This window comes from Thermobia domestica, chromosome 2 (assembly GCF_964235325.1).
Source record: "Thermobia domestica chromosome 2, izTheDome1.hap1.1, whole genome shotgun sequence".
Classification (NCBI taxonomy): domain Eukaryota; kingdom Metazoa; phylum Arthropoda; class Insecta; order Zygentoma; family Lepismatidae; genus Thermobia; species Thermobia domestica.
Genome location: NC_137455.1, coordinates 253,536,626 through 253,550,877, shown reverse-complemented (window position 1 = coordinate 253,550,877; position 14,252 = coordinate 253,536,626). Strand labels below are relative to the sequence as shown.

Sequence of the window (14,252 nt, the reverse complement as noted above, 5' to 3'; positions counted from 1 at the left end):
TAGAAACGAAAACAAGTACCATGACAGAAGAAAGTCCTCTTCTCTAATGAGAAATATGCAAATAAGCCAGAAAATGAAATAGCATATACAATTGCAGGTAATATGTACTTATCTTAATGGCTTCGTATAAAATGAACCAGTTGATAATAAGGTACAGCGACTTATATGCTTTCTATATCCCAAGAGTTCGTAAGTTGTAAAAATAAGAAAAGAAATCGGTACATATTTTTACTGGAGACTGTACTATGGATCTTATTTCCTTCTTTGTGAGTTTACTGTTTTCATTATCCTGCACTGAATATTTCTCAACATCCTAATTTAAACTAATTAATATTCTAAATATGGCTGACATAGATCTTAATATAAACACGAATTCCAATTGTAGATTACCTCATTCAGTTATTAGATATGGAAATACTATTCTACAAGTTAAGTAATTAGCACTTTCATCACCATTTAGTTTATTTTTTACTTAAAACTTTTGCCTGTGCTGATTATGCAAGTATTTAGTTCATTGTCAAAAATCATTAATTTACAAATGAATTTCTCCATAAGTTAGGGATCATGGCAAAAATAGATACATATGCTACTGTGGTAGATGATAAAAGATGTAAATAAAGGTTTTATTATTAAGTTAAACGTATAGAAGTGTGTGCTTACCCTTACTTTAAAAGTGATAAATATTTCCGTTTACTTCTATTTTTATTTGTTTTATCAGTATTGGTCAACAAATGCATTCATAAACAACTTACAAAGAGTGAAAAAATGGATTGACTGGACCGGGACTCGAACCCGGGGTCTCCGACATACCGTGCCGATGCGGTAACCATTACGCCACCCAGTCCGCTTGCCAGAACAGCCAAACACTCTCTCACTCCTGCAGTCCGTGCTCTCTACTCAGACCACATCGGTACGGTATGCCGGAGATCCTGGGTTCGAGTCTCGCGGTCAAGTCAAGCCACTTTTTCACTCTTTGTAAGTTGTTTAATTTGCACCTACAGAGGATTGTGGTGTATAAAATAAATCGGTTGTTCTCTCCTTTCATAAATATAAATGCATTCATACTTCATCATTTGTATGTCATAATTTACTTACCGTGTTGCAATTTCTTCTTGTTGCTTCATCATTACTTGATTTCTTGGAGATACTGTTTCTTTCCAATACTGAGGTTATATAAACCTTGAACCTATAATTTAATATGAGTCCGTATTACATGCACTTGACGGTAATCTAGATAAAGACCATATCTGGCACATTTTTAAACAGATTGGTTAAAAGTATTATTTTTCACTAAGTTGTGGTAAAATCAAATAAAGTCTACTTATTGACTGCAACAATGCAGCATTTTATTATAATCAAATATTCATCATGTTCAGTAAAAATAAGTAAAAATGTCAATAAAATTTCCGTTTTATTTTGATTAAGTAGAAAGCCGGTATATGTATAGGATATTTAGAATGGCTTGATGGCTTCAGTAAAGCGAGCCGTATTTTCTTTCTTTTTCTTTTCTTCTTCTTTTTTAACTTTGGTGAAGATTGGTATAAATGAAATTTTATGATCATTAAAAATAAACAAACAGACAAGGAAGAATTCTAATTTCAGTGAAATTACACGTTTCATGATCCCCACATAAAAAAAAAAAAAAAAAAAAAGCTTTTAGATGTTTGCTCATGCTTCAAAACTAACATCATTCAAGGCATCGATAGCTTATTTGATTGTGGAATTACTTATAGAATTTCTCGAACTTTCCCCCTACATACATAGAAATTACTGAATAATGAAAATAAATAATTACGAATTTCTCAAAAACACCTTAATGAACTTGTTTGTTTCACAACTATATCGTTAAAAAACTAGCTCTATAATTAACGCTCTTCATGGAAATATCTTAGAAAGAAATTTATTGGTCAAAGTCAATTTCTACGCATTTTCCTCAAGAACAACTTGGTAGTTCTGCTCATATTTCATAAAGTAAAATAAATAAATAATAACGATTCCATAACATAACATGTCATTTCCATTTCAAATCTAGGATTTTTTATTGATGGGATATTTTTTTCAGAAATATTTTGTCAAAAACGCCTTTGGTAACTTTCTTCATGTTTCATAAACAAATATTTCACTAGCAATAATCCCACAATAAAACATTTTGTGGGATTATTATTTATTTATTTATTTTTGTACATATTAACTTTCGCAAACACCACCTAGCAACTTTGATCAAAATTCATAAATAAAAATGTTATTTTCAACCCTGCAATATGCTCATATCTCTAAAACAAATACGGAAAGGCAATACATTGCTATGGCAGCATTTCAATTTTTACCGACCATGGCTCAAAAATAAATATTTCGTTACCAATTCCACAACTAAATATAAGTGATTTCTCTTTGAAAATGTAGAAAGAACTTTATTAGTGACTTGAGTTTCTTCAGATCGATTTTCTCAAAACCAACTCATTCACTTTTCATCATTTTTCATAAACAAATATTTTATTACTAATCAATTTTAGTGTTTAGCGTAGGTCATTTCTTTTGAGAAAATCCAGAAGTGGTAATCTACTAGTTGGGTTGAGTTCTCAAGAAAAGTTTTCTCACTAATATCTTGATCAGTTTTGTCTACACTTCACAAATATTTTACTAACTATCCTAGCTATGACATCTTTTCGAAAGCTCAAATGAGGTAGTTTATTTATTGGATTTTCTAGAACACGGAGCAAGCAACTTTGTTCTATTTCACAAATAAATATCATAAAAATAATTTTAGAAATTGTCATAATTCATTTTTTAGAAAATATTTAAAAAAGGATTGTTTTCTGGTGGGAGTTACTTATGTTTTTACAATATGTGTAAAAACGACCGGCTATAACAATTTTGTCATATATCATAAATTTATTAATATCTCTACACTATAGCATAAGTTATTTCTCCCAAAAGAATTTCTCCCAAGTAAAAGGTTAGTTTACTGATTGATAACGTTTGTGATAATTTTACTTATTCTTATTAAAACATTTTATTATTAAATATACAATATTGCACAATTCATTACCTTTGGAGTTCAGGAAGAGTAGCTTATTGATGGGACGAGTTTTCTACGGACGAAGTTTTCCGAAATTGTCGAGAACAATTTTATGCATATATTGAAAGTAAATTCTTTACAGATAATTTAACAATGCGGATTCATCACTGATTTAATTTTACAAATAAGAGTGAGGAAGAATAGCACGATAGCTCATACTTTTTTTTTTTATTTCCTATTAACATTAGACTTCATTCATTAATAATGTGAAATAACATACATGGAGTTCCGTTTACTATCTAAGATCAATCAGAACATTTATCATTGAATATTGATAAGTGTTTTGCTGAAATTAGCAACATATAGTGAAATTCTTTATTTAGAACCTAGTAAATAATATAAATATTCTATTTATATAAAAATGTTAATAGAACAAGCCTTTTATTACATATTCGATTTAATCTCAGACGATATGCTTCTACTGAAAACAGTATACTATTAGATTATTCTTACTAGATCTTTACAAAAGTAATATAAGGCTATTTCAAGTTGAATATAGTGAAATGTAAAAGTCTTCGAATCTTCTTTTGTAAATAATCTTCGAAGCGAAGAACATTTTATATTGTATAGTATTAAGAAATAAGTTATCAGAAGTGTTTTCGTGCATTTGGAAATTGAAATACAAATATTGCTAGCCCTCATAATCTTATCTACTTGCATTGAAAAATACAAAGTATTGTTTCCTTCTTCGTTTTGGTATGAGCTCAATATTTTTTTCCATTAATTCAAATAATTCGAAAAGAAATTACTATGAAAATTAAGGAAACGTTGGGGGATTTTTATTAATTAAAAATACGTTTCATTCTATTTATTTTTGAAACATGAGTCTTAAATCAATTTATCTAGTATTATTATTTGGCCGAAATTAGCAACATATAGTGAAATTCTATATTTAGAACCTAACGAATAATAAAAATATTCTATTTATATATGCCATGAATGACGATTAAACATTATTAACCTAAAAGCTATTTTCTTTCTATCTGCATTGCATTATTCGTAAATGTATTTCAGTACACATCCTTCTTAAGATATTTATATATGTGTTGTATATGAATGTTGGTGTTTCAATGAGCACTGAGCATGAGATGTCATGCACTCTTCAATACACACAAAAATTCCCGTTACCTATTACCCAAATCCTACTTTCAATATACATCATTCCGTTTATCGCATTATTTGTTCAGTCTGCGACAAAAGAAAATAACATGTTATATATACAGTTTCCATTATGAAATATACTATTTTCTTTTGTCGATGTTTGTATATTAAAAACAATTAATTCTTGGAATTCACTAATTAATTCCAAATGTAAAGAAACTAGTAGTGCAAAAGGGAACTTAAGCACTAATGGTGCTGTTGAGATAAAGCATTTATTAAGTTTACTTGCCATGAAAAAGAAAATAAAAAAATTGTTTATCTTAGGAAGATAAATACATAAGTCTTGTAGCATACTGTATATTCGTTTAATGCTTAATAGTACTAAGAATACCTAATTTTAAGTAAGTACACTAATTAGGTATATTTATTTTGCAATACATTAGACCATTTCCAAAGTAAGTGCAGTGTAAGAAACTAGTTAAACACTTAAAACTGGATCCTGCTGAATTTGGGAATAGCCTTCTTTAATGTTATGTCCTAATTTCTCGGCAGTTTTTATATCATTAAATGTTTAGTTTCCTGATTTTCAGATGGGATTGCAAGTAAAGAGAACGTTATTGATCCTTTATTTCTTACGTAAGAGGATTTCTACTCTTCTAAACGAACTCGTTAATGTATTACGGAAATTTACTAAATAAGATTTTTTTTTTTGTTTCAGATGGTACTAATGATTGCTTTATTTATATTTTTCAGTTAACTACTTTTGTTCTTAGTTTTAAGGAAGTTAATAATGCGTGAATATTATTTTACAGATCACTATAATGTACTAACAACTAGCTAGTGAATTTCTTTCTGTACAGCATTGAAATTTCTGATAATAACAAGATTTCTACGTGCGAAAGCGGAAAATGGGCGTGAATTTTGAATACGTAAAAAGAGGAATATGTAAAACATTTCTTTCTAAATAGTAGGCTCTGTTATAAGCAATACCTTTCATTTATTTATTTTGTTCTTTAATTTAGCAAAATTTATAAAGTAAGACATGTAGAAGGTGTTTAGCGTATCTATATACAGGCGTATGTGTGTGTTTCCATAGATAAATGTGTAAAGCATGAGTTAGCTTCGATGTAAGCTTGCTTCTCACCCAGTCGCTATATATATATATATTTTTTTTTGCACCAATTAAGTGTAGCAAGTGTTACACTTCGTGTCGTGGCTTAATTTCTAGAGTGTGTGTGTGAGTGTGTGTGTTTGTGTCCGTACAAATATTCAACTACATATAATTAGTACTTAATGAAAATTAATGTTTGCACTAAATAAAATGGATTTGTTATTTTCTTCTTTTTCCTTTTTTTACGGTACCTGTGTGCTTGCTTAAGATTTTTTTAAATATTTTGTTTAGTATTGTTAGAGTGTTGCTTTTAATCCTCCTTTTCGTGTAGATATTTTCAACTGATTGTGTTGATTAAAACAGATGTTTGATTTCGAGAATGTATTTGTACCATTTTCATGTAACACAGAGTCCTACCACCACTACACCTTATTGCAAAAGGGCGTTGTATCCCTGACTATATTTCCCAAGACAAAAATCTGTAAAAACACACAATATGACAGAAATAAATAAGAAAAAACTCTTTACAGTCTAATGTTTGTTTTATCTGTTCCAGGAGTTACCATCCTTCTTTCCCTAACGGTCTTCCATAATCTTGTAGCTGAGACGCTACCGCAGGTGTCCGATGCTATGCCAGTGTTAGGTATTGAAACAAAAGGGGATACTTTTGAGAGTCCCTATTTGAATGCCTGTTAAAAAAATAACAAAACAGATTACCCTTATTTGTGTATGCGTGTGTAAAAGCACCTGCTGTATTTACACTTGATGTGTTTCTGTTTTGGCAAAACTGCAACCATTTGTTTATTTGTGTTGAAATTGTTGTGCTACACTGGTATATAAAACTAATAGATAAGTAAGAATGTGTCTAAACATGTATGCTAATTCGACTATCTTAAGAATATATCTAATAAACTGGATGCAGTTTTGTGGTATAATATTGATGTCTAGGAGCGAGGGTGCGTAATCACATGACAAGCAATATTTTATTTAATGGGTTCTTGGGTACTATTATTATTATTTGTGTGCCTTTCCTTTTTGTCAAATAAACGCATATGTATTATTTTTCGCTGCAAGGTTCTTATTATTATTTTCCTTCCTCGTATTTTTTTTTAAGGTGATGTGAGGCAAGAGTGTAATTACTATTTGGGGGATACAAAAATATTAACAAAGCTACATTTTGTTCACAACCCTTTCTTTGTTACAGGGGTCACAATTCTACTATCTCTCTCTGTCTTTTCTCTCATGATCGCTGATGCTTTACCGCAGACTTCAGAAGCTATTCCCTTACTAGGTCAGCCCCTAATGTTCTTTGTTAATAGCAAAGTATCCTATTTGCGTTTCCTCTTATCAACCTTTCCGGTATAATTTTGGTTGTCGCTTGCATTTCTATAATAAATATATATATCGCTTGATCTTCCAAAGTTTGTGGTAAAGATATATATATATATATAGATATGAGATTTAATTATAAGAATTATATATACACAACACATCTTACTCATTTGAAATGTACTAAGATTAATTAAAATTAAATTAGTTAATAAAATGATATACTATAAAATGATCTACTATAAATTGCTATACTATATTTGCTTTAAAACATAGTTTGCTAATTTTCACAACTATTAACAGAAAGTAATTTATATATGTGTGGTTTTAATAATTATTATTGTTAAATGATAATACTTTTACATGAATGTAATTCAAATAGTTTTACACTATCTTTACCACATCATTTCGGATGTATTAATAATGTTGACATGCATTTTATAGTGACACTCTGCAGACGAATCTTCGTAATTAGTTATTCTCTTGCCTGCATGCAATGTTAAAGAAAGTAGTGTTTGGGTTAATGCATTTATGTTTGTCCTAAAGCGTTTCATGTTTTTTTTTTTTTTTTTTTTTTGTTATATATGTGTGCGTATGTGTGTAATATATTTGTACCTAATCAAGATGATACACTAAAAACTGAAATATGATTTCTTAATCCTTATTTTTAAAAGTGATTAATTACAAATCATGTATTACAAGCCATTTCTTTAAACGAAGACATCGCCTGGGAACCGACTAAACTGCAAAATCTAAAGTTATATTCCCGAATATTTTTTTCTTTGATTATTTTACATTTAAATTCCTAAGCACTAACCATTTCTATCCATGTCTAATAAGTCTTTTTTCAGATCAAAGAAGATCCTGATTTTGTGACAATTTTGATTGCAGCAGATTTTATCTATCTTCAATTATAAATGTTCTACCTAACTATAAATCCTGTAACCACCTGAAGTTATCCAATCACCTTTAACCTTACAAAAAAGAAAGCCATAACTCTCACAATATAACCAAAACTAAATGAGGACGCATGCCTACCAAAAAAGAAACAAAACTCAAGTGAACATACCCCTCTGCCTCCAAGTAACAAATGGTTGTGCTATAAAATAAAACTAAAAGTGTAGATACCTAATATGTCTGGTCGTTAAACTAGAAAATCATATTTTAAAGTTTAATGACTGGATAAAAAGTCCAGCATCCTGGGGCAACTCCTTCTTTTGAAGAAAAAAAAAAAGGTTTCTGCAAAGGTAAAATTCTTTCTTGTAGATCGCAAAATATAGTAGTCACTTAGATGTTTGCGTAATATGCACAAACACGAGGAAAAAATGTAGAATTCTTACTTTATTCTTGGTTAAATTAAGACCTCATATCCATTCCTACATTGTACTTTTTAAATTATTTTAAATCTTAAATTATTTTTCAATCCTTTTACAACGCTTTATATTGTATATTGTAGTTTAAAGTTGACAGGAGGATCTGGGAGACATTGTTGACTTTAATTCTTGATCATCTGGCGTAAGTTATAGATCCGGAGAAAGAATCCTGATGAACGAATAAGGTAGAAACTATGCTTGATACTTCAGCTTTTAATTATCTCCGTAATAATTTATCATGTAAATCTTCCCTTTATAAAATAATACTTGGCACTTAAAAAAAAAAAAAAAAATAATGTTTGCTCCTATGAATTCCCAGATTCTTAGCTTCCTTTCATGTTTTATATATATATTTATACTTATTATCCATCTAGAATTAAATATTTTAAAGCTTTCTATGCATGTATACTCAATAAGAATATCTAAATAAAAAATATTAACAATAAGCGCCCAGGCTTTAAATGCCATTATTCATAGAAATAATTATATCGTACCATTAATTGCATGAAAATAATAATTTCCAATAATAATATGTAGTTAATAAAACAGCATGTGAATATGGTGCTCTTTCTTCTTTATTCTTTCTATGTTATACTTCAAGTTGTGGTCATAACTTGTTTGAGATTAATTTTTTAAAAATGTATGTTATAACAGTAGATATTTTGCTTTAATAACAAACGCTAGTAGAAGTTTATTATTTTTTCTCTTTATCAATATATAAATTCGTTCTCTCTGAAATGTGGTATTTCGTATACAGGTACATATTTCAACTGCATCATGTTCATGGTTGCCTCTTCCGTGGTGTCTACAATCCTCATTTTAAATTATCACCATCGGAATGCAGACACACACGAGATGTCGCCGTGGGTAAGTACACGTTTCTTTCCTTGTTTTATATATATATATATATATATATATTTGTGTCGTTTCAAACATAATTTATAGATTCATGTATTAAGTGTATGTGCTTTCGACAAATATGTCATCAAGTGTTGAAGTTTAGTAAGAGGAACAAATATTACTCCTTTTTTTTTTAAAGTATAACAAGATTTTCGCATATGTCAGTGGTGGCCTGGTGTACAAGTACAGAAACGGTTGAAATCAATAAATCGTAAAACAATGACAACGTAATGACCGAATGAAGACAAATAGTTTTACACTGTTAACCAACTTCAATGTATTCGATGTTTCATGGATTGAGCGCTATGACAGATATCAGTAGGTATTGGAATCGTAGAGAGCAGTTCACTTATCTTTCGTCAGCTTTATCATTACGATAGTCCTGTGCACGAATCATTCAATAATTGATTTAATGGAAAGTATTTATTCATTTAGTTATAATAAATGTAATAAATACTTTGTAAAATATTGTTCTTGAGCACCCACCTGTATAAGACATAAGCTTACATTAATAACGTAAGTTCCAACCTGGATAGAACAGACAGTACATGTTATTGTCACTTGACTTTTCTGCGGGATTTCATACGTAAATTGAACAAATTTATGACCTTTAAATTAAACACGAATGAAGATCACTTAAGAAAAATGTTTCACTTTCAGAACGGCAAATTCCAGAACTATCGGAGGAAAGGATTTTTTTAAATAGTATTTTCTCCTAGATGTTTTATTTCTGTTTGTCGGAACCATATTTTGTGTATTATATTTCCAAAGGGTAACTTTTTCCCAGATATCTGTCGATTTCAACAAGTATTTTTTTAAAATAAATAAATGAAAAGGATTAATGCCTTGAAAAAATATTTTAAATTATATTTAGCAAATAATTAGCTTTTGTTTATTTGGTGAAGTTTAGCGTCTCTTCTAAGTATTCAAGTTATATGAAACATATGAAACGTGGATCTACAATTTAAGGTGGAATTCGAATAACCATGCGTTCAAATTTCAATGCTGTCAAACCAGAGATCACATGCACCAAAGTCATGCGTGTAACCACTAGACCAGTAGGAAGGGCTGCAAACAATTAGCATTACCAATACTACAAAAATGCGTAACTGAACATAACATCGGTTTGCAAGAGGAGAATGAAATATGCAATTTTGTAAATAACAATAAAATTAACTATCTAACTATATGACCTATGGAACCCGAAGGTTCAATGCCACATTCGCAAAAGATCTCCATTGACTTCTGTCCTTGGACCCAGTTTCTACTTTGTATTCCTATTTCTGCGAGATCCCATCTGCGTTTTCTGATTGGATTTCCAGTCAAAACTTTGAAAGCGTTCCTAGTTTCTTCCACCTTGGCTACATGACCTGCCCATCTGAGCCTCCTAGATTTGATGACCTTAACAATGGCTGGTAAAGCGTACAAATCATGCAGTTCTTCGTTATGAAGTTTCCGCCATTCTCCATTCCCGTTCCTTTTGAGTCCGAATATTCGTCTCAGGATCTTGTTCTCAAATAGTTTCAGCCTATGTTCTTCCCTCAGAGTAAGTGACCATGTTTGGCAACCATACAGAACAACAGGCATGATTATCGTTTTATATATTTTAAGCTTCAAATTCCTCGATAGAATTCGCGACGACAAAAGATTTTGTGATGAATAATAACACGAATTCCCTCTCTTCAGTACACCCTTAATTTCTTTGTAAATAGATTTTGGTCTGTTAGTATTGATCCTAGATATCTGAAAGTACCCACTTTGTCGAAATTATTATTTGAGATTTTGACCCATTCATAGAACAATGAAATTATTACTTCAAATTTCATGAAATGCATTGGGGGTCTAAATGGATAGGAGTGGTAGTGTTTCTTCTTTCAGAGAGCTTCAAATTTCGAAGATAGTGCAATTATTAAGGGTATAGGCCACTCTCTTTCACTCGGGGTGACTTTGTGGTAGAGCTTTCACGTATAATGTGTTGGCTTTCTGGTTCGATCCCAGCTTCCGCCAAGTGAGCTTGGTACTGGACAAAGACCGTGTGCATGGATTTTTTTTTTTCGGTGTTCTGTTATTTGCACTTTCCTCATTCCATCATTTCATTCATTATCATCATCGACGTCTCCTTTAGCTTCAGTACATAACGTGGGACGTTAAACTCGAAAAAAAGAAAAAAAGAAAAGCTCTTACCCAACACCCTTGTGAATTTTAGTTAATATTTTAAAGATAATATAAATAAAATAGTGTGTCTGTGTGCGGTCTGGGGACCAGACGAGTGGACCGAGAGCTACCAAAGTTTGGTCACGTGTACTTTGGTTCAGACCTCAGACTAAGACGAAGCGTTCTTTTCAAAATTCGAACCGGGGGGTCTCAGGGGGATCATTTATACCGGGACATGTAAAAGTAGTAAAAAATGATTGATATTAGTGTCAAATTCATAGTTTTCGCGGTCGCTGAGATCAATGGTGATACTTCCATTAAAGGTGATTTTCAACTTCAGCCACCATTGCATGTGGGCCGGCGTTTACCAGGGGGGAGGTTACCGAGACATGTAAAAATAATCCAAAATGACCGATATTAGTGTCAAACCCATAGTTTTCGCAGTCGCTGAGATCAATCGTGACACTTTCATTAGCGATGACTTTCAAATTTAGATATCATTGTATGCGAGCAGTGGGTCACCTGCGCGCGGGGGGGGGGGAGGTTACCGAGACATGTAAATATAATCCAAAATGAGCGATATTAGTGTCAAATCCATAGTTTACGTGGTCGCTGAGATCAATGAAGATACTCCCACAGGCATTGACTTCCAAATACAGCTCCCATGCGAAGAATGGGTATTTTCAGCTAGTAAAGAATATAAAAAAAAATCGGAAGTAAATCAGATTACACCTATATTTACAAAATGCTTTTTGAAAATGCTATTTCCAAGTCTGTTGCTGTATGCCAAAAATCTGGATGCACAGTTTACGACGTCATAATTATTGGAAATTCAACTCTCTGCACTATAAAAAAATATTAACATTTAACGGCCGAAAGGTGCAACTGGTGTGTTAAAGCTTTAAACCTTAATAGCTCAGGCCTTATTTAAACTACGAAGATAATGTTGGTAGCTGTGTTTCTGAAGAATGAAGCTTGCTGCCGATGTGCATTTTATGTGTGTAGGGGGTACTACGGCGGAGAGGGAAGGGTAAATTTAACGTTTTATGTTATGTTGCATCAGGTTTTTTGGAGGGCCATTCCCTCCCCCTTGGGGGTCAGTCAAAAATTGGTATGTGAGCAATAAAGTAGTTCACTACATGCTAATTTCCTGCAAAACTACTTGTTGCTTATGTAAGGGGAGCAGGGGATTGTCAAAGTTCGCAATTTTTTTGAATTTCAGTTTTTTGACGTAAATTACACTTATTTCCTGGGCGGTTCCATATAAGACAAGATATATTTTCACGTAATTGATCTAGAAGCATAATTCTTGTTTCTGTATTTTCTACGGACAATAATGAGAAAATGGTGTACATATAATGTGAAGGTCTGCAACAGCACTTCGAAAATGACATACAGAGCGTTTTTATAGGAATTTTGTTCTGAATTTTTATGTCGTTTTGTATTGCAACAATGGCTACCATTTTCTTATATCTGATATTATTGTCACAAGTGTAACGCATATACATTACTTCATTTTGTCAGTGTAGAGCGACTGTAAGGATTGTCAGGGTCCCCAAATTCTATTTTTTCATTTTTTTTTAGATTTTTTCCCTTCTTATTCTGTGAATACGACGGGAATTGCACAAATGTTACCTCGTTGGAATCAGTGTTCCATAAGCCTTCTGACGAGGTATGTATTCTCTGATAATTAGGGGGGTCACAGGGCTCCCAATATGAGAGTTTACGATTTCGTTCAAAACCATGCATGGTGTATAAAGATTAAATGAAACAATTAGTTCACTTATTAGCATTTTGTGAGTATCATACGGATCACTTTCGAAAATTCTCATACTGTGCATTTTTGAGTTATTCACACACACATACGGAAAAAAGAAGAAAAAATGTGGTAGATAGGATACTCAGGACTCCTAATATATACCTTATTAGTTCATTATTCCCATACTTAGTAGAAGAAGCAGTTACTAGTAATTGAACTGATGGCAACGTATGGAATCAGTTATAAGGCACAATAAAGTAACAGAGAACAAAGTGGTGGACAAATACCCTGTGCGTGGGATTTCTCGGGATTTACCCGTTTCCTCCCACTTTCTTCGTTCCACCATTTTATTCATTTCTCATCTTTTAACCTAACCGGCATAACCGTGGGACGTAAAATTTAAAAATTTCTCTTCAAAGAAACAAACTCAATCTATATATATAAAAGAGAACGCACAAAATCCTTTGTCCGCTCATCACGCTAATACGGCTGAACCGATTTCTTTCATTTTTGGGGGGTTGTTAGGATTTGGACCCTAGATGGTTTTTATCATATCACTTTAATTTTCAATTACCAGTGTCTTGAGATAATTGACCAATCAGGTGTCAATACGTAAAAAAAATCCTTTGTCCGCTCATCACGCTAATACGGCTGAACCGATTTCTTTCATTTTTGGGGGGTTGTTAGGATGTGGACCCTAGATGGTTTTTATCATATCACTTTAATTTTCAATTACCAGTGTCTTGAGATAATTGACCATTCAGGTGTCCATACGTACAAATCCTTTGTTATTAGTTCATCATAGGTATAAAAATAAACGTATTTATATGCAACCCGCATGACCCTGTGACTCGGCGGGTTAACATAACTGACAGGCGCTATAAATCACTTGAAAGCGAAAAAGTAAAAATTATCTAAGTAACAAAGTTTATTGCGTTCCGGGATGACCGCAGCGAAGCGGGGTGAACGCTGCTAGTAATCTATATTATAAAATTGAAAGTGACTATGTATGTGACTCTTAATCTCTTGAACTGCCCGACCGATCTCGATCAAATTTTCAACGTAAATGCGGTTCTGGTCTGGAAGTGTTTTTAGCTATTCGCTTTGACGGTACAACTTAGGGGAGGGGGAGGTGGGGGACATAGAAAAAAATAAATAAAACTTAATAACTCTTGAACCACCCGACCGATCTTGATCAAATTTTTAATGTAGACGAGGTTCGGGACTAGGATGATTGTTATCATTTCACTTTGACGGACCAACGTAGGGAAGGGGATGGAGGGGGAGATATACAAAAATTAATAAATATAAAAATAAAAGTGACTATGTTTGTGAATTAATTACTTTTGAACCACCCGGTCGATCTCAATCAAATTTTCAACATATATGAAGTTCAAACCTGGGAAGTTTTTTGTCATTTCATTTTGACAGTAAATCTTTGGGGAG

The 14,252-nt window shown here is 32.1% G+C and overlaps 1 protein-coding gene and 1 long non-coding RNA gene across 11 annotated transcripts in view; one reads left to right on the top strand and one right to left on the bottom strand.

The window, feature by feature from the left end:
• The window catches only part of LOC145678450 (neuronal acetylcholine receptor subunit alpha-7-like), an 829,132-nt gene that overhangs the window by 748,068 nt on the left and 66,812 nt on the right, over positions 1-14,252 (top strand). For 6 of the 9 annotated variants that reach the window (XM_081748593.1, XM_081748587.1, XM_081748592.1 and 3 more), the window contains one exon: positions 8,751-8,860. In XM_081748593.1, coding sequence (XP_081604719.1) covers positions 8,751-8,860 — 110 coding nt within the window. Of the gene's footprint in view, positions 1-5,847; positions 5,935-6,495; positions 6,583-8,750; positions 8,861-14,252 lie in introns of all 9 variants that reach the window. The other 3 variants (XM_081748591.1, XM_081748589.1, XM_081748590.1) reach the window with 2 other exon arrangements.
• The window catches only part of LOC145678451 (uncharacterized), a 44,494-nt gene that overhangs the window by 17,578 nt on the left and 12,664 nt on the right, over positions 1-14,252 (bottom strand). For both annotated transcript variants that reach the window (XR_014130395.1, XR_014130396.1), the window contains exon 2: positions 1,096-1,186. This is a non-coding gene — a long non-coding RNA (uncharacterized LOC145678451). The remainder of the gene's footprint in view (positions 1-1,095; positions 1,187-14,252) is intronic.